Source organism: Ailuropoda melanoleuca, chromosome 11 (assembly GCF_002007445.2).
Source record: "Ailuropoda melanoleuca isolate Jingjing chromosome 11, ASM200744v2, whole genome shotgun sequence".
Lineage (NCBI taxonomy): Eukaryota > Metazoa > Chordata > Mammalia > Carnivora > Ursidae > Ailuropoda > Ailuropoda melanoleuca.
This window is the reverse complement of record NC_048228.1, coordinates 77,525,499-77,546,016: the sequence shown is the minus strand read 5'-3', so window position 1 is coordinate 77,546,016 and position 20,518 is coordinate 77,525,499. Positions and strand designations below refer to the sequence as shown.

The 20,518-nt window shown below is 47.8% G+C and overlaps 1 protein-coding gene across 13 annotated transcripts in view; it reads right to left on the bottom strand.

The window, feature by feature from the left end:
* The window catches only part of APBB2 (amyloid beta precursor protein binding family B member 2), a 318,990-nt gene that overhangs the window by 80,415 nt on the left and 218,057 nt on the right, over positions 1–20,518 (bottom strand). For all 13 annotated transcript variants that reach the window (XM_034671908.1, XM_034671900.1, XM_034671907.1 and 10 more), the window contains one exon: positions 1,021–1,167. In XM_034671908.1, coding sequence (XP_034527799.1) covers positions 1,021–1,167 — 147 coding nt within the window. The remainder of the gene's footprint in view (positions 1–1,020; positions 1,168–20,518) is intronic.

Sequence of the window (20,518 nt, the reverse complement as noted above, 5' to 3'; positions counted from 1 at the left end):
GATAATATGGTGGGAAAGACATATCTGGGTATTTGGGTGGGAGGTGGGAAGCAATGCAGTGAAAGCATGGTAAAGGCAAACACCAAATAGATGTCCTTTTCTTGGACAGGAGAAAATTCTTCCTTTTTTCTCCCTGTGCTTGAGATCTAAAGTCTGGATGGCAATACAGCTCAGCCCCATTCTAAGGTATGTAGACTCTTCCATGGGCAGCCTTGGGAACTTCCCTCCCATTTTGACAGTGCTGCTCGGGGCTCCAAACAGCCCCATCAAAGAACTGCCAATGTTCGGTATGAACTGGGCATGGTTCGAGAGCAGGGGACTCACGTAGCATGCACTATTTCAAGACGCTCTCGAAATACCTGTTCTACAGGTCTCAGAGCATGGCAGGCATATAGCTTTTCCTGTTTGACATGACTTTTATACGAACTTGGTATTTTTACTTATTACTCTCCTTTTGAAATGATGTCAACTAACATTTCAAAAACAGAATTACTTTCTTCAAAGTGAGAAAGAATATACAGTGATCTATTCTAAAAACTCAGGTATAATATTGATTTTCCGATTATACATAAAGCAGAAAGCGTTATAAAAAGGATAATGGGTCAATACAGGGACATCAGCATTTTTGTGTGTATGTGTAGGGGTCACATTCCCCTTTGAGGACATACTTTTAGAGAACATCTCTTTTCCTGCTTATATAATGGTGTGTCCAGTTTTGCATGCAAGCTTAGGGGTTTCTGGGCCCTAGCACCCATCCCTACATCCCTGGGACTGGGGGATACCGGTCAGACCCCATCATGTAGACACAGACAAATGTTCTCTCTCAGGGCCCAGTCCTCACCGGGATCTAGCAGGGCGAACAGCTAAATCAAAGGGTACACCATGCCCACATTCCCTGCCTTCTGGGCAAATGCACCTGATAGATACCCTCAGTATCACATCTCGCAGAGCTCTGGGGGTTTGGGAAGCACAGCAGAGCATGAGTGAGCCTGCTGTTAATTCCCTCCCCATGTTACTCACCTCTCCCCAGATGCCGACTGTGTCCCGGATGTCGTTTTTGCAGTAAGAAAGCTGTCTGATGCAGTTGTTGACAGCAACGCTACTTTTGCCAGGGGCGAGGTCCTCCTCTGCCATTTCCACCCATCCCAGCGAGCGCACGGCGAAACACTGTGAGACAAAGCACAGGGCATGAAGGCACGCACTGACCGCAGCCGATCTGCACCACCTTACAAAATTCCCTGCAGGCTATGCCCAATGCACCTCCAATCACTCCATAACGTCCGGTCATTGAACGCAACAAACGAATCCTCTATTGCTAGAAAATTAAACCTTGACTGCCTTTTGCTATTATAAAAATGTAGTGATGGGGTGTCTGGGTGGCTCAGTGAGTTAAGCATCTGCCTTTGGCTCAGGTCATGATCCCAGGGTCCTGGGATCGAGCCCCGCAGCGGGTACCCTGCTCAGCGTGGAGCCTGCTTCTCCCTCTCCCTCGGCCACTCCCCCACTTGTGCTCTCTCTGTTAAATAAATAACATCTTAAAAAAATGTAGTAATAAATATCTTCTTGCCTACTTTTCTGTATATGTATGTGCGCTCAGATTTTCTTCTTGGAGTAGATGACTAGAAGTAGAATTATAGGGCTGATGAGTATGAGGATTTTTAAGCTCCTTTATCTACAATAAGGTGGGGTTTTTTTTCTTTTTTTTTAAATAGTAAGAAATGCAACACCCATGAGATCTGTTACTTGTTAAACACCCAGAAAAAGACAACAGGAGAGAGAAAGAATTAAACACATGTTTGGCACTTGTTTCTAATAATGATGAAGCAAAACATATTCTCTAGTTCCCAGAAATGAGGGAAGACGGGGGGAAAATGTGCTTTTGTGATAACAGGTCTCAGGTCCCACAGCATCTGTAATTAGCACCAAATCCCAAAAGCCCACACAACACACGAGCTGTGAGATACCAAACAACACAAGCTCCTTTTATTCTTTTATCCTTTCGATACATTTTGAGGTCGCACTCCTTGTCTTCCTTTCTAAAGTTTAGTTATTCAATTGTTTCAAAATATAAAAAAGTATTATATGCATGCTGCAACAAGAAAATTCAAAGATGTATTAAAAAAAAGAAAACTCATGGGATCTGTGAAGGCTAATTTGGCTACAGATCTGCTTGTTGCCAATTGCCAGGGACGCCAGGTGGCCGGAATGGGGGTCCCTCCCCAGCTTCACAACGGCTGAAGCAGCCGCCCACCTTCCCAGCATAGGCGGGTCAGACAAGGGGCCACAAATCTGCGGAAGCCGGCAGGCTGGTTCTCAGAGTATCTTGTAAGGTTTCCAGAGTGAGCTTCATAATCAGACTGATAGAGAAGGCAGCTGGCTAGATAGGAGCATGGAACAGGACTGTCCGACTATTGAAAAAGGCAGAAAGTGCCAACCATCTCTGGAATGCAGACAGGGAGCAAACCCCCGGGAACATGAATTCTTCTTTCCTAAAACTACTGTCCTCAAGTAACTTCTGGCTTCATTATACTATATTTACATTGAGGTGTTGACCTCTCCCCCTTGCAGGGCATGGCTGCCCTGGCAATTACAACAGGGACCATGTAGGACCAAAACCTCCCCTTCTCCACATGTGGGAGGAGTCCCATGGCCATCACTCTGACCTCATAACTCATGCAAGTCTATTAACCCAGTCAACCCTGACCCCCCGTGCAGTAGCCAGCTCTGGGCCCACCTGCTACCCCACCTAGAGTGTACTTCCACGTTGAATGCTATTAAATGCTTGGTTGCATGAGTTTGGCTCTGAATTCCTTCTTGGCCAAACTCAAGAACCAAGGCTGGAGAACAGGACTCACCACTAACAAAAGGAAGAAATGCTACACATTGTCCCAAAGTGACAACGTTTGTTCAGTTCAACCTTCCCTGTCTCATGCCCATGCCCTGACTGGCTACCTCCTGCCTGAGTTGCTAACCACACTTTCAAGGGGAAAAAACCCACCAAAATACCAAACACAATCTGTTTAAGGAAATAACACATAGATTCCTCCTGTCCTAGAGGGGACGCAGGGAGTATCTTCATGACCACCAGGGACAGAACAGCAGCCCTGAGCTGACGGGGATACGATGCCTTCTACAAAGACACTAAAAAATGGTGGGTACTCATCCTTTCTGATGGCTGAGTAATATTCCATTGTATATATCTACCACATCTTCTTTATCCATTCATCTGCTGACGGGCATCTCGGCTCCTTCCACAGTTTGGCTATTGTGGACAATGCTGCTATGAACATTGGGGTGCCTGTGCCCCTTCTTTTCACTACATCTGTAACTTTAGGGTAAATACCCAGTAGTGCAATTGCTAGGTTATAGGGTAGCTCTATTTTTAACATCTTGAGGAACCTCCACACTGTTTTCCAGAATAGCTGTACCAGCCTGCATTCCCACCAACAGTGTAAGAGGGCTCCCCTTTGTCCACATCCTTGCCAACATTTGTTGTTTTCTGTTTTGTTAATTTTTGCTATTCTAAGTGGTGTAAGATGGTATCTCATTGTGATTTTTGCTAAGTGAAGAAGCAGAGAAAGACAATTATCACATGGTTTCACTCATATGTGGAACATAAGCAATAGCACAGAGGATCATAGGGGAAGGGAAGGAAATCTGAAGGGGGAGAAATCAGAGAGGGAGACAAACCATGAGAGACATGGACCCCAGGAAACAAACTGAGGGTTTCAGAGGGGAGGAGGGTAGGGGGAAGGGGTAACAGGGTGATGGGCATTAAGGAGGGCACGTGCTGTGATGAGCACTGGTGTTATAAGCAACTAATGAGTCACTGAACACTACATCAAAAACTAATGACATACTATACAGTGGCTAACTGAATATAAAATAAAACAAAACAAATACATCAAAAAGAGAAGGTCCCTGGGACAGCCGCAAAAGCTACTCAGCACTGCGTGTCCCTAGGGAAGTTTCCTGGAGATGCCCTCACCTTTCATCTGTGCCTGTGTGTCCGCGGCAGGGAAACCAGCCCGAGGTGAAGAAGGATGCCCACGGGCACAAGGGCGGGCTGGGGACCCGCTGCGGGGCGGCCTCGGTGAGCAGCAGGCCTGCCAGCCCCTTCAGCAGCTCTGCTCCCTTCGCCCGAGACCAAGCACACCCTCCCCGGTTCACAACTTCCGGGGGCTATGCCAAAGTTTCCCTTTCTGCCCTCCTGCAGGAAGCACCATGTAGCTCGCCAACCTCCCTCCTCAGCAGTGAAAGCACAGCGCCACAACCTACCCCAGCCTGCCATTCTGATCTCATTACAGTCCGCCTTCTAATGAACTCAGCGTTACCACCTTTGCCAAAAGTGTGTGGTTTGTCCACACACCAACAGGCAGTTCTCAGATGGGGGGTCCTACAGTTCGACTCAGTTCTGACAGTGCCCACACATAGCATCAGATCCCACAGGTTAAGACGGTCCTACAAGACCGTCCCCTCTCTCCCCCCCGCCACTTCAGATGCCACTCACGAGCCCAGGTTATAGGTTGGAGGTTCCAACAACTCGCTCCCCACATTCAATTAATTTGCTAGAGCAGCTCAACCATCTTTTCGGGTTTGTATGGAGGCTTCATTACAAGGGCATGACTGAGGGACACCTGGGTGGCTCAGTCGGTGAAGTGTCTGCCTTTGGCTCAGGTCATGATCCCAGGGTCCTGGGATCAAACTCCGCAGCAGGCTCCTTGCCCAGCGGGAAGCCTGCTTCTCCGTCTAGGACGCCTGGGTGGCTCAGTTGGTTAAGCACCTGCCTTCAGCTCAGGTCGTGATCCTGGGGTCCTGAGATCGAGTCCTGCATCAGGCTCCCTCCTCAACGCTGATCGGGAGTCTGCTTCTCCTTCTCCCTCTGCCCCTTACCCCTGCTCATACTCTCTCCCTCTCTCTCAAATAAACAAATAAAAATCTTAAAAAAAAACCAAACAAACAACAAAACAAGGGCATGATTCGTCATTGGTGATGGAACTCAATCTCCAGCCTTCTCCACCCCTCCCCAGGGGTCTGGGGGCGGGACTGAAAGTTGAACCCTCTAAACCTGGTAGGCTCCACTGGCAACCAGCGCCCAGCCTTCAGTGCTCTTACATCATTCACATAACAAAAGACCCTTACTCACTCTCAGCACTTGGGAAATTCCAAGGGTTTTAGGAGCTATGAGCCAGGAAACAAAGACCAAACACAAGAGAAATATATCTCAACAACCAAATATATATTTTTCTTATAAATCGCAGTATCACACACCGCTAGTGCTCTCCTCCGGCGTCAAAAACGAAATGGAAACTCTCCCAGCTTGGAGAACATGTGTATCGTCCCAACCTACTTTAATATCGGAAAATAAGCACAGCATAGTTGTATCATCTGACACAACAAATAAGACATTGCTCAAATGTCAAAGGTATTAATTCATTTACTCCTTATTTCAACCCTTTGAGGTCAATACTAAGTTAACTGTACCCATTTTATAGGTGAGGAAAGAGAAAGAAGCACAAGGCTAGGAAGTGGAGAACCCAGGGTTCTGGGCTCCCACTCTTAACCACTCTCTATATGCCCGAGATTCTACTGGAGGGACAGGGTCAGACGGGGCTACGTCCGCAGAAAGGCTCAAGAACAGTCAGCAACATCAGTACAGTTTTGAGTGTATATGGCCCAGAGCAGGGACAGCCTGGATTAAAATCTGAGCTCTGATTTACTGGTACTGTGATCTTGCCAAGTGATTTATAAAATCTCAATCTTTTTTTCATTTATAAAAATGGAAAGAACAGTCAGTGAACATTTGTTGAATGGAAAGAGCAAATGAACAGAGTGCTACAATAAATCTTAGCTGGAGTCATCAAAGGGGAGAAAATGAAAAGATATGATTTGTAGTCAGTGTGACCACACGTTCCAATTGTCCCCAGGACAGCTCTGGTTTATGTTTGTTGTTCTAGCAAAATGACCGAGTGGCTCCTTTTGCTCTCAAAAGGGTCCCAGTTTGGATAATAAATTATTGTAGTCCCTCTGGTCAAATTCCAGTGAATTCAGCCTCTAGAGTGGAAACTGAGGCGTGGATGGGCTACTGTGATATGCCCAAGTGGAAACAGAGTTCAAGATCGCTAGAAGCTGCTATCAGTCTGAGCATCTGGTGATCCCAGCAGAGGTGAATGGTAAACACTGTGGGGTGGTCATATGCCCTTAAAACTAGAAGCCAGGAACACATTTTCCCACTCTCTTTAATTGCCTGCTACAAAATCCTACAGCCTGTAAATACTCAAAAGAATTTATTAACAACAATGAAGGTAAAAAGGAATATTGGCTGCTTTTTGTCCCTTGAGTTCAAGAATACATGGATTTCGATTTAAACAAGTTCACTAAAATCCAAGGGTATTTTTCTTGGCTAAGAAATACAAATGGTACATGAAATATATTGTTTGTCACACTAATTAAAAGAAAACAAGAGCCCTAACTATATTATTACCACGAATTTAAGTAATTTTCCTTGTGCAATTTTGCTGCTGTGGTAATTTCGTTTTTGATCTATAAAGCTTCACTGCAGGTCCCCATGGCTTTAGTAAGAGGAAACAGGTGTAAGGGGAATAACTACGCTTCACCAGGAGGCGAATTCGTCCTCCCAAAGAACCAAGCCACAAAGAGCAACCCGTGCTGTTTGGTGCTGCCCCCGTGTGGCGAGGAAGGTTTACAACTACCATCACTTTTCCTTAAGCTTGGAAATCCTGACGTCCTGCGCAATCAGCTCTGGGAATAAACGTTTGTTTCAGAGTATGCGAAGAGCCCAAAATATTCAATCAAAAAAAACAAATATTTAATCAACCTTACTTTTAAAATACTTTTTTTCCAAAATTTAAAAAAACCTCCCAACATTTGCCCTTTGATTGATGTTTATTTTTCTTTTCAAGATTTTGTTCTTAATCTACATTCAATGTGGGACTCGAACTCACAATCCCGAGATCAAGAGTCACATGCTCCACTGACCAAACCAGTCAGGCAGGCGCCCCAATGTTCACTTTTCAAGAGCTCTTTACCAAAAGCGCAAAAATGAGTAGTGGTTCAGAGAATGGACAGTGTCATCAGACGAATCTGGATTTAAGTGATGACTTTTGGGGAAGTCACTTCCGGTCTCTAAGTTTTGGGGTCCACACTTTGAAAGCCCCTGCTGTAGACAGAAGACATCTTTCCTCCCCCGAAGTCATGCTGTCCCTAAGACTGGTCCAGACAGTAAAATGTGGGTGGAAATCCCAAGACTGCCACTTAGTATTCGTGATCTTGAGCAAGTTAGTTAAAATCTCTGTGCCTCAGTTTCTTCATCTGATACTAAAAATCCCTGTCCCCCAACCACCCGTCACGTGTTGTGAGGATTAACTGGGCAGAGTTTGCTCCTGCTCCCATTAGTCATCACTGGCATTAGGGGAATGACCGTCGCGGCTGAATGAGAAGGGACACAGCTCTTGGCCTGAGGCGTCCTTCTCTCCCATCTGTTCTCCTTCTCTGCACTGGAATCAAGTTGTCATATCTTGGTTGGAAACACATGTCATGTTTCAACTTCATTTTCTCTTGAGTCCTATATTAACACAGACACACACCTGGGGAAAACCTCTTCCAAACACACGTGTGGAGGAACAGAACACAGCACAAAGCCTTGGTTTCTAGAGGCCAGACAATTCTGGGTTTGAATTCCTACACCCCCATCAGTGGGTGCTCAGCCTCTGTGAATTTAGGTTTTCTCGGGTGAAAAATGGTGTTAATAGAGGCTCCCAGAGTTTCCAGTAGATCCAAAGGAAATCAGAAAGGGAAAGCAGCTGGCACACTGTAGGCCCGCAGCAAATGTTCACTTTCTTCTCTCTCTGGATCCAGGAGGCGCTCTCATTTCGTTCTTTGTTCTCTCGGAGGTGATCTGTTTTTCCTTTCCTGGAGCTTTAATGAGGACAAGCAAGATGAGACCGTGCAGGCAGAGGACTGGGGGGCCTGTCCCGGGACCACTCGGTGGGACAGGGATGGGGGAGGGGAAAGATGAGGGAACCGGAGCTGTTGGAGTGGAGGGTCCAGCCTCGCCTCTACCCAGGTGGGCCAGCCCCAGTGCACAGCACCCGGGAATATGGTGCTTCCACGGGCCCACGTGCACAAAGCGGCAGCTTCAATGCCCGCATCAAGGTCAGTGCTCTGTGACTACCGAGAAGCAATGACAAAGAGGGAAATGATACTCGAGTCAACAGCAACACTAAATTATAGATATTAAAAAACCAGAAACGTGCATAGAGGAAAGCTACAATTTTGTCTAGCATTACACATGTAATCCTCATTAACACTCATTTATGGGAGTGACTTACCATTTAAGCCTAATTACCCTGCAGCACAATAACAACTGTGTATTCAAGTCAATAAACATTTATTGAGTGCCTATTAGCTCCTGGAGACAGAGAGAAATGAGTCACACACAGCTCCACTCTCGAGCAGACACCAAGGGGGAATCCATAATACGGCAACATGAAATAAGGGGACACAGAGACACACACGTGTGTTGCTTGCTCATGGAAAGGCAGTTTTGTTTTTTTAACTCAGAGAGGAGGGCATTTTGGATAGCTCTTTTTTTTAAAGATTTTATTTGAGAGAGAACACGTGCATGCACACGAGTCAGGGGAGGGGCAGAGGGAGAGGAAGAAGCAGACTCCCTGCTGAACGTGGAGCCTGCCCTGCGGGGCTTGACACAGGACTCGATCCCAGGACCCTGAGATCATGACCTGAGCCAAAGTCAGACGATTAAAGACGGAGCCACCCAGGCGGCCCTGGACAGCTACTTGAGGGATGTGGTATTGAGCTGAGCTTTGTAGAATGGATGGATTCATTCAGTGAACAAACACTGACATATAAGCCAGGTACTAGATACATATCAAGGAACCAAAGAGACCAAAGGCTCTGCTCTATGTAATAGTTTAAAAAACTGGAGGTGGGTGCCTGGGTGGCTCAGGTGCTTAAGCATCCAACTCTTAATATTGGCTTGGGTCACGATCTCAGGGTCATAGGATCGAGCCCCACATCAGGCTCTGTGCTCAGCATGGGGTCTGCTGGAGATTCTCTCTCTCCCTCTGTCCTCCCCCTACTCTCTTGCTCTCAAATACACGAATTAATCTTAAAAAAAAAGTAAAAAAAATAAAAAACTGGAAGGACGAATTCATTTGGCTATGACACCAAAGGTCACACAGCTCCAGGGACGTGAACAAGATGAATAAGGTACAGGGTGTGGAGGCGAGGGCATGAGCATAGTGGTTTAAGCCCCAAGTTTTCAAGGAACAAATCCCAAGTTGGGTGATCTGAGCCAAGTTACTTAATCTTGGTGAGCCTCAGTTTCCATGTCTGCTGCAGTGAGGACATGGTACGGACCTCCTGGGGGTAACCGGCATGATTAAACAGGATTGCCTGTGCTAAGTACCTTTATAAGGTCTGGTACGAAGGAGCTGGTTGAGAAAAGGTGACCACTATTTCCTCACGGTCTTTGGTCCTTGTCAAATGTGTTGAGATTGGGGAATGCCACCAACAGCCAGCCTGTTTTGTTTTTCCAACTAATGATAGAAGCAGGACTAAGTACATACCTTAGTGGCTGGGGGTGGGGAGAGACCACAGGGCCTGGGGAGGAGTGGAGGAGGCTCTGTCCTCTTCAGAAGGGCAGACTTCATCTCCTCAGCCTACATCATGGGGTTTGACCAAGAGTCCACGGCCCTGGGTGGGGGGATCCATGGATGGGCTTCTAAACCTCGTGAAAATATATCCCCAATTATTTGTGTGTTTCCACACTATGGGAAAGGGCCCAAAGCTTTCACTAACTTCCCAAAGGCTCTGAGAATATGAAGTACTTTAAAAGAATTCCAAGGGAGTTAGATGCCAGAGCACTCAGTCATCAAGACATCCGTGAGGACCCACGTACAGGGCGGGGTGGGGGGGAGAAGGAGCTCGCCGGGTGGCAGCGGAGCTCTTTTTGGAGAAGTGGAGGAGAAGGAGAATGGTTCAATGGCTCTACATCAGAAATGACCAGGCATTTAGGGGAGAACGGAAGAAATGGGCATGAAGGGAAGTGGGGGTCAGGAGAAAGGGCTGCACAACCCTAGGGAAGGAAGCACAGTCTCTGAGTGGGTGGCTTGTAAAGAGGAGGTAAGCCCAATGTCCCGTTTTTGATGCACCGTGAGCCCCTCGATTATCCTTGGCGCTCCGGAAAAAGCCTGCTACAAAGAGCCAACTGCTGTGCAGGAGGAATTAAAAGAGAAGGGTGTCCCCTCCCCCGGGGAGATGCTGGGCAGAGAAAGGGCAACTGGCAAAGGCCTTAGAGTGGAGACACGGAAGTGAATGCAAGCCCCAGGGAGCGGGCGTGAGACTGGCATTCTCCCCTGGAGCCCAAGAGCACGGTGATCCGGTGATCCCGGTGATCCGGTGATCCCAGCTGCTGCCTGGGTGAAGCAGAGCTGTTCTGTGGGGACCTTTCCTATCCGTACTGGTGGGGCCAGGGGGAAGGAAAACACGTATTCTTGCTACATGTGACTATGAAGAAGAACCTTTTTTATTTTTAAGATCTTACTTATTTGAGAGAGAGAGTGAGCAAGGAGAGCAAAACAGAGCACGTGCCCACAAGCAGGGGGAGGGTCAAAGGGAGAAGCAGGCTCCCCACCGTGCAGGGAGCCCTATGTGGGGCTCGATCCTGGGACCCAAGATCATGACCTGCGCTGAAGGCAGACACTTCACCGACTGAGCCACATAGGCCCCTTGAAGAAGAATCTTTCAAATAATCATACAGCCCACATCTGACCAGTGAGACTATCCTTTTTTTCCTTTTTTTTTTCCACCCTGGTAGCCAGATTAACACAGCCATTTAGGGCACATGACATTTGACGTCCTGGGATGTTTCTCGAAGAGTTAAGAAAAGCCCTCGGGAAGCAAAGGGCTGTGACTTCAAATGACTTTCAGAGTCTATTCTAAGAAAGCACAGGTGTGGCCACCTGGGTGGCTCAGTGGGTTAAGTGATTTCGGCTCGATTTCAGCTCAGGTCATGATCTCAGGGTCATGAGATTGAGCCCTGCATTGGGCTCCTCACTCGGTGCAGTCTGCTTGAGATTCTCCACCTCTCTCTCCTTCTGCCCCTCCCCCTGCTTGCACGTGTGTGCACGCCTTCTCTCTCAAAAATAATCAGATAAAATCTTAAAAAAAAAAAAAAGCACAGGCTTTTCAAGATTCAACATACCTTCCTTGGACACTGCCTCCATAATAGGGAAATCTTTAGTTAATCGGTGTTCGTGGTCATTACATGGAGGAATCATTGTCATCATGGACACTGTTTTTAATATAATGAGGCTTTATTTGCTATTGCTTTTCTTTGAAACACTGAAATGCTTTCCAAGTCCAGCATCCCAGTGGGCTCTGCTCGAGAGGTGCCTGGGGACTCTGGAGTGGAGCCTGACCCACTTCTCCATCCGGCCGAAGCAAGGAATGAGCCTGATTAATTATTCAGCAAGACCCAGGCAGCCAGGGAGGACCAGAGAGCATTTCTGTGCTGACCCCAATGAGCGCTTCAGCCATTCCTGCTGTTTCTCCCTGACTACCGACAACATGGTGAACAATGAGGCACAAAACAAGACTCCTGGCCCTTGGGGGCCCTAGGCCCACTAGGACCATTTACTGAATTTCCCCCCTTCCTACCTTTCAGAACAAGACAACCCTGCTGGAAAAGTACACCCATTGTTAACATCTGACAGGGCTTTCTACAAAGAGGACAGTTCTAATAATAGGTACCACCCATAACAACAGATAGCACGCGCACACTGCTTACAATGTGCCAGGCACGGAGGATGGATGTGTAATTGAACTGTTGTCTACGACAGCCATCTCCGGGCTCGTTTGCTTGCTCCTTCCTGCCTGGTCGGTTCATGGAGGGTCGTTCCCAACCTGGCTTTACCTCAGCCACCAGCAAATAAGAGGCTCTGTCCCTAGTAAATGTTCTGGAAACATGCAAGGTCAAGCGGCAGGAATACCGACCACAGTCTCCGTATTTGGGAAACGCCCCAGAGCACGCGCAATGATGGGGAATCAAAGCTATTTAACACAATTAGAGGAAAGATGCGCTCAGGAGTTAAGGAGCAGAGTTTCCAATTCCCCCTCATGCACAACGTGGAGCCACGTGGGTTCCCAAGATTTCAGGCTTCGGTGATTTTAAATCCTTAAATGAATATATAAGGATTCTCCCCCAGCAGATGTGTCTTTATTTCTCCCGCTCTGTGCCATTCCCAAGGCAGCCCCTGGCTGCGGGGACGCTTCCTCAACTGTTCTCTAAGAAATGCCTGCTGACTTAACACCACACAACGCTGAGAAACGCAATCACCTTGAGATTTATAGAAACCAAGGTTTGAACCAGTGATGTACTGAAAAGAATGCGCAAGGGCGGTCACGCGGGAGTGGACAGAGATGTGATTCTGCATGTACTTTAAACATTTAACTGTCGCTGGGGAGTCCTTGCTGCCCTACTCTCATTCAGAGGAAATAAAACTCGCATTCCTTCTCACTGAGAGATCTCTTCGGTAAGGATGAGACAGTCCAGCTGCACAGACAGCAGCCCGGGCTCCTTGCTACCTCCTCATGTGGCCAGGGAGAGTGGTGACATGGAGCTGAGGCCATGCTGGAGAGCAGGACAGTGCCACCACACTAGATTCTGACACACGCTTGTGCAGCACTGAAATCCTGACATCAGTGTGTTTTTTCATTTAAGACACAAGATACATATTTCTGTGCGACAAGGAAATCCTCACGTCAGTATGTCATAAGCATATTTCTAAGTATTTATTATTATCTTAAAAGCAATATTCTCACTTGTACTTAGGTGAGGGGATTCCAGAAGTAGAATGAAGAGGGATGGAGTTTCCATTTACTGAGCTCCTATGAGAGAGGCGCTTTATTCGTTTTCCCATTTAATTTGGCAGCATTCTTACAACCAAGTGAAAGAGTTGATCCCCCCACGTTGGGAAGGAGAAAACAGACTCCCTAAGGGAACTCTGGCCAGTTCGAGGCTGCATAAACCATCGTGAAGGGTGTGACTTGGGGTACCGCGGTCATCATACTTAACCCTACCATTTATGCATATGGTGGTGAGGAGGAGGCAGGAGGTGGGGGAAGGCTGAGGTGGAGACAGCAGGGTCACACACACGCATTAATTAGGAGTGTGTGTGTCTGTGCACAACATACGGAGTAGATAAAGTCATTTCTCCTGTGTTTCACCTTCGGTACCGACAGAACACTTGGCTATGACATTTTTGGTTACCAAATATGTGGGTTTTTTTTTCTCACACCAAGTGGTCCTCTATAATGCTGCTGGACGTCCCATAATATAACTCAATTCTGATCCTATGTACCTGGAGATAGCGCCAGATCCCACGGGTTCAGGGCTCAGTCCCACAAGTCTGTCTCTCCCCCCAACTCTGATGCCAAAGGCAAGCCCGGGTTGTCCCCTGTACTTCTGACTGACTGGCTATAAACTGGAGGTTCCCACAACCTCCTCTTTGGGTTTAACTTGCTAGGGCAGCTCACAGAACTCAGGAAACCAGTTTCCTTACTAGATTACCAGTTCGTCATAAAAGGATGTAGCTTGAGAACAGCCAGATGGGACAGCTGCAGAGTGCGAGGTGTGGGGACAGTACTGAGAGTCCGAGCCCTCTCTGACCACACCGCTCCCCAGCCCCTGCATGAATTCACTACCTCAGAAGCTGTATGAACCCCGTACTTCAGGGATTTTTATGGGGGTTCATCACATAGACACAATCTACCAGTAATTCCATGTCTATCCCTCTCCCCTCTCTGGAGAATGGGGAGTAAGGCTGAAAATTCCAACCTTTTAATCATGGCTTAGTGTTTCTGAGACCAGCTTCCCATCTGGGAGCCCAACGAGAGTCGCCTCATTAGAACAAAAGGTGCTGCTGTCACCCAGGAAATTCCAACGGGTTTAGGAACTCTATTTCAGGAACCAGGATCGAAGACTAAACGTTAGAACAGAAGAGGCTCCTAGTGCTCTTACCGCATAGGAAATCCTGCGGGTTTTAGGAGCTCTGTGCCAGGAGCCAGGGCCAGGGCCAGATGCCAGACACTGTCTTCACATATGTAACTGACTTAATCTGTATGACAACATATGAGAAAGCTGTTACTATTATGTCTATTTTACAGATGGGGAAACCGAGGCATAGGGTGGTTGGCTGTAACAGACTGAATCGTGCCCCCTTCTGAATTCATATGTTAAAGCCCTAACGCGCAATGTGGTTGTATTTGGAGACAGGGACTTTAAAGAGGTAATTAAGGCTAAAGGGAGTCATAAGAGTGGGCTTGAATCTAGTAGGACTGATGTCCTTAGAGAAGAGAGAGAGATACCAGGAATGTGTGCACAGAGAGAAGAGGCCGAGAGAGGGCACAAGGGAAGACGCCATCTGCGCGCCAAGGAAGGAGGCTGTGGGAGAAACCAAACCTGCCAGCACCTTGATCTTGGACTTCCAGCCCCCAAAACGGAGGAAAAAAAAATTCCTGTTGTTTAAACCACCCAACCTGTGGTATTTCATTATGCAGCCTGAGCTGACGAATGCAGTGGTATGTAAGCTAAAGGTCACCAGCGGGCCCACAGTGCGGCTGGCCTTCAAGCCCAGCTTGCCATGCTGCCTCCCAGGAGCAACACGACGCTGGTTTTCCTAAAGGAGGGGAAGCCAGGCAGGCATACCTTGCTCTACACCCTGGGACCCCAGAGAGAACCTACAACCCCTCACCCAATGTACAACGAACACGTCCTAACTACTCAACAGCGAGCGCACGCGGATATCAGAGGTCAGGGAGACCGGCTCCCATTCTGAAGACGCCCCAGAGAACTCCCGTCCAGAAGTGCAGAGGAAAAGGAAACACCCCCCGAATAGGGAATGAACGAGCACCGCAAAGTACTCACAGTACTTACTGCTTCAGGGGGGTCTCTGAGACTTCTCTGAGGCATTAACTAGCCCTGAGGCAGTCTTGGTGCCCTTGCACAGACCGTCCACCGGAAGGGCGCCATTACCCTTCCTACTTTCCTTCCTTCCCTCCCCACCCCCCCTCGCTGCCACCTCCCCCAACCCCCACCTCCTGGTAACACATCACTGGAGGCAAGGAGTCTCCATGGAGGCAAAGGAAATACACGGGCAATCAGCTGTCTGAGGCCTGTGCTCATCCCTGCAGGCCAGAGCACTGTCGTGGTGCGAGAAGGCCTAGGGCTGTCAGGCTCTGGAACAACAGGGCAGCCCAGGGCGGAGCTGAGGCCTCCCGGCCTCCTCAGCCAGGGTCCAGCTCTTTCTCTTCCCTGAAAGGCTTTCTGCAGCTAACGAAAGGCCAGGGTTCCATGGCAATCCAAAAGCATTTACAATGCTGGTCCACAGGGCCTCTTGTTAATCCGCAGGGTAGGGTGAACCGAGACCACATTATGAGACATTTACATGCATTTAAAAATAAAAACCAGAATGCCAATTTATTAATTTACAGAAAGAAAGGGAAGTCTAACCGGATGCTCCACTTGGCGGACCAGAGGATTCGTTCTCTGGAAGAAATCCAGTCTGGTGTTTAATCAACAGCCCAAGGCAGACGCATGCGCAAAGATGCCGCCCAAGGAGTCCACTTCCACGTCTTAACCGCTGGGACCTTCAGAGACTCATCGCCGGTGCCAGAGACAGGCCGTTGGGTTGTGCCTCAGTGAGCACACCGTTCATCGTGTTAGTCATGTCCTGCCCAGGAACCACACCGGCATTCTGAGGCCAATTTTTATCAGTGAAAAAGTTGAGCAGAAATGGATGCAAAGAAGAGACGGAGCCCCGTGTTTCCAGAATGTCAAGGAACAAATTATGTGCATGTGCGTATTTAAACATTAACCTGCAGGCCGATCACATTAGACATCTTCCCATATAACCATCGTCATCTTTCTAGCGGTGACCATTTACCAAGTGCTTACTCTGTGCTATCTGACACACAAAATTGAGAGTCTGGACTTGTGGAAAAGCATGAAGGAGAGCACTGACATTTACAGGTCACGTTGTAAATGCCACATGCTTTACAAGGAGAAGCAGGACAGGTGCTCACGGCCCTGCAAGGCAGAAGCCACCTTTCTTGTTTTCCAGGTGAGAGGCTCAGGTTTGGAATGCGTAGCTGAACTGCCTAAGGTCACACAGGAAATAACCACCTGCTAGAATCTGATAGAAGGCTTAGCCCTCAAGGTGGATTATTCTCTCCATTTTACAGAAGAGGAGACCAGCTCAATGAAGTTCAGCAAAGTGGTGGAGCAGAGGACCGGACAGATCCTACGCCTAGTCTTTTGTTTCGCCTTAGCTGTTCTATAAGCGCGAATGTTCTTGGAGACCAGGCCTGTTCTGTGGACCGCTGAATGCTCACCACCCAAAAGAGGGCCCAGCATACACTACATGCTCGGTAAGTATTTGTCACATGAAGACACTCAAACTGGAGACAGGCTCAGGTAACATGGCAAGAACAGATCAGATCTGATCAGGAATCCAGGGCTACTGCTCTCTGGCTGTGGCTTCAGCAAGTTAATTGTCCTCAGTTTCTGCATCCTTGGAGGTATAACCCCACCCTTGCAAGGCAAGGTCAAAAGCATCTGCAAAAGACTGTTTTTTATATGATGTGAAATGGTCACTCTCACGAAGGGCAGAAGACTGGGGGCAAGAGGGACTTCTGAAAACTGACAGCTCACATGTCCTACTAGGGTGCCTGTCGACCCCTCATTCCCCAGCCAAACATCCAATCATAACCTTCCTGGATGGCTCCAACCTGCCACAACCCATAGCCCACAGCCCAGGACAACTCAGAGTCCCCACAGAACATCTCCCAAGAATCATGAGCTGACGGTAACCACTGAAACTTCTCCTGGTGGGACAGGGACCATGTTAGACAGAAGGGAACTTTGCTGGAGACATTCGAATGCCAGCAGAAGCTGAGCCTGTGGCAGTAAACACCAGATTCACGGCCCACACTCCCCGAGCTGGAGTAAGAGCCCGTGCGAGTCCAGGCCAAGGAGCTAGGCTGGCAGGATCCCGCTTCTATTCCTGCTGATAAGCAGCAGATGTCTGCACTACTGGGAAACCACTCTTACTCCCTGAAAGTGTGAATGGTATTTTAATTTTCCCCTACAGGAGTCTTGGAAAAGACTGGGAGGCAAGTTCTATGATGCACATGGCTGATTTACACTATAGATTATATTTCTGCTGCTGTAAAGTTGAGAAATGTTATTTGCAGAGTAAGCACAGAGTAAAACCATAATGAATATCCAAGTTCTGCACATAAAGTAGGCCACTTTATTTTGCTAGGGAAAGCAGGATGGCCATGTGAGCTTTAGAGCAGATGCTGATCCAAAGAAAGGAGCAGAGAGAGCCTGAAGTCAGGAGACAGGCTATTCCCCCCGGGCTGGAGGCTGGGGACCTGGGGAAACAGGGAATAGTCAGAGCCGGGACACTAGGGAGATGAGGAAGTTACATCTACCATCTCGACTAATAACAAGTCTACTTGCAATATGGAAAATGCAATCCTCAAATAAAGAGAGTATCAGTCTTAATAGCAGTTAGGCAAAAGCATGCTTTACAGGCAGTATCTGAGGCCATTCAGAAGTGATTTGACCCTCTACTCTAAAACGTGGCCAATGGATGACTCCACAAAGAATGATGTTGCTTGGCCTTGAATAAAGTTCTTCCCCGGAATGGCTCAAGTGCAAAAACGGGCCATGCTCACTATTTGCGGATTTCATATTCACAAATTCACCTACTCGCTGAATTTTATCTGTAACCCCCAAATCAATTCTTGTCGCACTTCTGTGGTCACTCGTGGACAGGTAACAGTGGCAAAAAATTCAGGTTGCTTGACGTGCATGTTCCCAGCTGAGGCTGAACAAGGCAACGCTTTGCCTTCTTGTTTTAGCTCTCGTACTGTCAAGTGTTCTTTATGTGATTATATAGTGTCTCAGTTTTTGCATTTTGTACTTTTTCTTGATGATTTCACTGGTAACATGGCCCTGAAGCAAAGTGCTAAGGTGCTGTCCAGGGTTTGCAAGAGCAAGAAGGCTGCGAAGTGCCTTACGAAGAGAACAGGTGTGCTAGGTAAGCCCATTCAGGCCGGAGTTATAGTGCTGCTGGTGTAATTCAGTGTTAATGCATCAACAATGTACGTTAAATAAGGTGTCTTTAAACAGAAACACACATAAAACAAGGTTGTGTATTGACAGGTTGATGAAGATGCTGTGACCGCAGACTCCCAGGAACCTAGCTCTGTACTTCTCTTAGGAGCAAGGCCTCAGTATTTGCTACGCTCAGCACCAGCGGTGCTTTGATAGGGTTTTGAACCACCGCAAATGATAAGCATCAAGCGTATCTGCCCTTCATCCCAGACACGGATGGAGGGGCCTGGGGTAGGGAAAGGGGCTTACTTCCTCTTTAGCTTTCCAGATCTGGTGGTAGCAGGGCGCAGGCGGGATTCACAGCCATGAAACCATGAGCTCTTATCCTGGTGCTGTTGGTAAATGTGACCTTCAGGATGTCCCCTGATTATCTAACTGAACAAGTGAGAGAGGAGAAGGGGAGCCGAGGAGGGAAAGGGTTTGGGCTAAAAGATCTCTCAGGACATTTCCAACTGTGAGACACCTCTCAAACATCTTATCCCACTCCTGTCCCCAGGGGTCACTCACTCAGCTCCAGCCACGCTGGCCTCCAGGCCGATCCCTCCACCGCCAGGCACATGCTCACTTTGGCCTGCCCCCCATCTACCCAGTGCCCTCCCCCTCACATCTCACTTGATGTCCCCTTCTCAGGAGGCCTTCCCTGACTACATAAAACCGGAACTCCTCCCAGCATGATCCAGCTCTGTCTTCCCTACTTTATTTTTCTCCATAGCAAGTATTTTCACCTAATGTACTTATATTCCACTTCTGTGTTGTGCTGTTTATCTCCCTCCCCACACTGGACTGTAAATCACGCCAAGGCAGGGAGTTGGTCTGCCACGTCCCCCACGCCTAAGCATAGGACCCGACCGCTGTAAGAGTTAATTAAATAAGTTCATATATGTAAAGCAGACTTTGGGCAGTACCTGATACCCGGTAAAAGTGAGCTATAATTATCATCATCATCAGGACTGACCGCATTTTTGTTGTTGGTTTATAAGAAAGGTTTTATTGCACGACTCACCAAGAAATGAAAAAGCTGCGCTTTTTACTAAGCGCTTGAGATGAACTCATTGAGCTCATAAAGTACAAAGACCTACAAAGACCTTAATTATAAGCACTGCTATTACAATGCCTAAAGAGGGTATTTACGATGTTTTACTTCTTGGAGCTGACTCCTAGAAATCTGTAAGTACTCACACAGGAAAAGCACTTAACCACGGCACAGAGACCCAGAACACAAGGGCTCTGGGGACCTGGAACCCAACCACCTCATTTCACAAATGAGTAAACCCAAGTCCCGAGAGCATCACCCACTAACAAGAATGAGTATCTGCTTGCAGGGAGCAGAGCAGGCACGGAAGGCTGTCTTCCAGGGGTTTCCTCAGGAACCACCACTAACGGAAAGAGTCCCTGACCAACCAGCACTTAGCTGTAAATGCAAAGATGGAGTGAACGTGAGGAGGGGCTCTTCCAAGACATTTATGGCAATACGAGAAGAAGAAGAATTTCAAGTAGTCGTTTTAAGGAATTTACTTTAAATTAGATATATTGCATTCTTAGGGTAGTAATGAGATATTAAAAAGGAGGGCATTTTCAGCAAGAGACTTTAACAATAAAGGCTAAAGAGGTAATCCTAGAGATGACAAGGTGTCTGAGGAATAGACCTATCTTCAACTTTATCTGACCAAAGACACGTTGTGGCTTCTTTGTACGAGCAGGCACTGCCATTTAGCAAGCTTATTTAAGAAATACATGCCAAGTTCCCAAGGTAGTAACGTCCCACCCTGTTCTTCACGTGGAGATTGGCAGCTCTCACCCTGAATTAGGGTTATACAGGGTTTCCGAATGCAAGAAGATGGGCTTCTGTTTGAACAAAACATCTTGGTCCATGTCAACTTACATGCTGGGTTTCTGTTCCAGATAGGCAATATACCTGTGTCTCAAATACAATCATGTTTTAACTTGCGTCTGTGTGGACGCAAGGAAAGATGCGTAGAAGGAGCTCAGAAACTGAAAACTGTTCTAAGAGCAAGCATGACTGTGACCAACCTTGGTGATCACTCAAAATCACCAAGGAGAGGAGGGACCTGGAGAGGGCTGCAAAGCAATGGCTTCCAATGGGGTGCCTGGGTAGCACAGCGGTTAAGCGTCTGCCTTTGGCTCAGGGCGTGATCCCGGCGTTGTGGGATCAAGCCCCACGTCAGGCTCCTCTGCTATGAGCCTGCTTCTTCCTCTCCCTCTCCCCCTGCTTGTGTTCCCTCTCTCGCTGGCTGTCTCTATCTCTGTCGAATAAATAAATAAAATCTT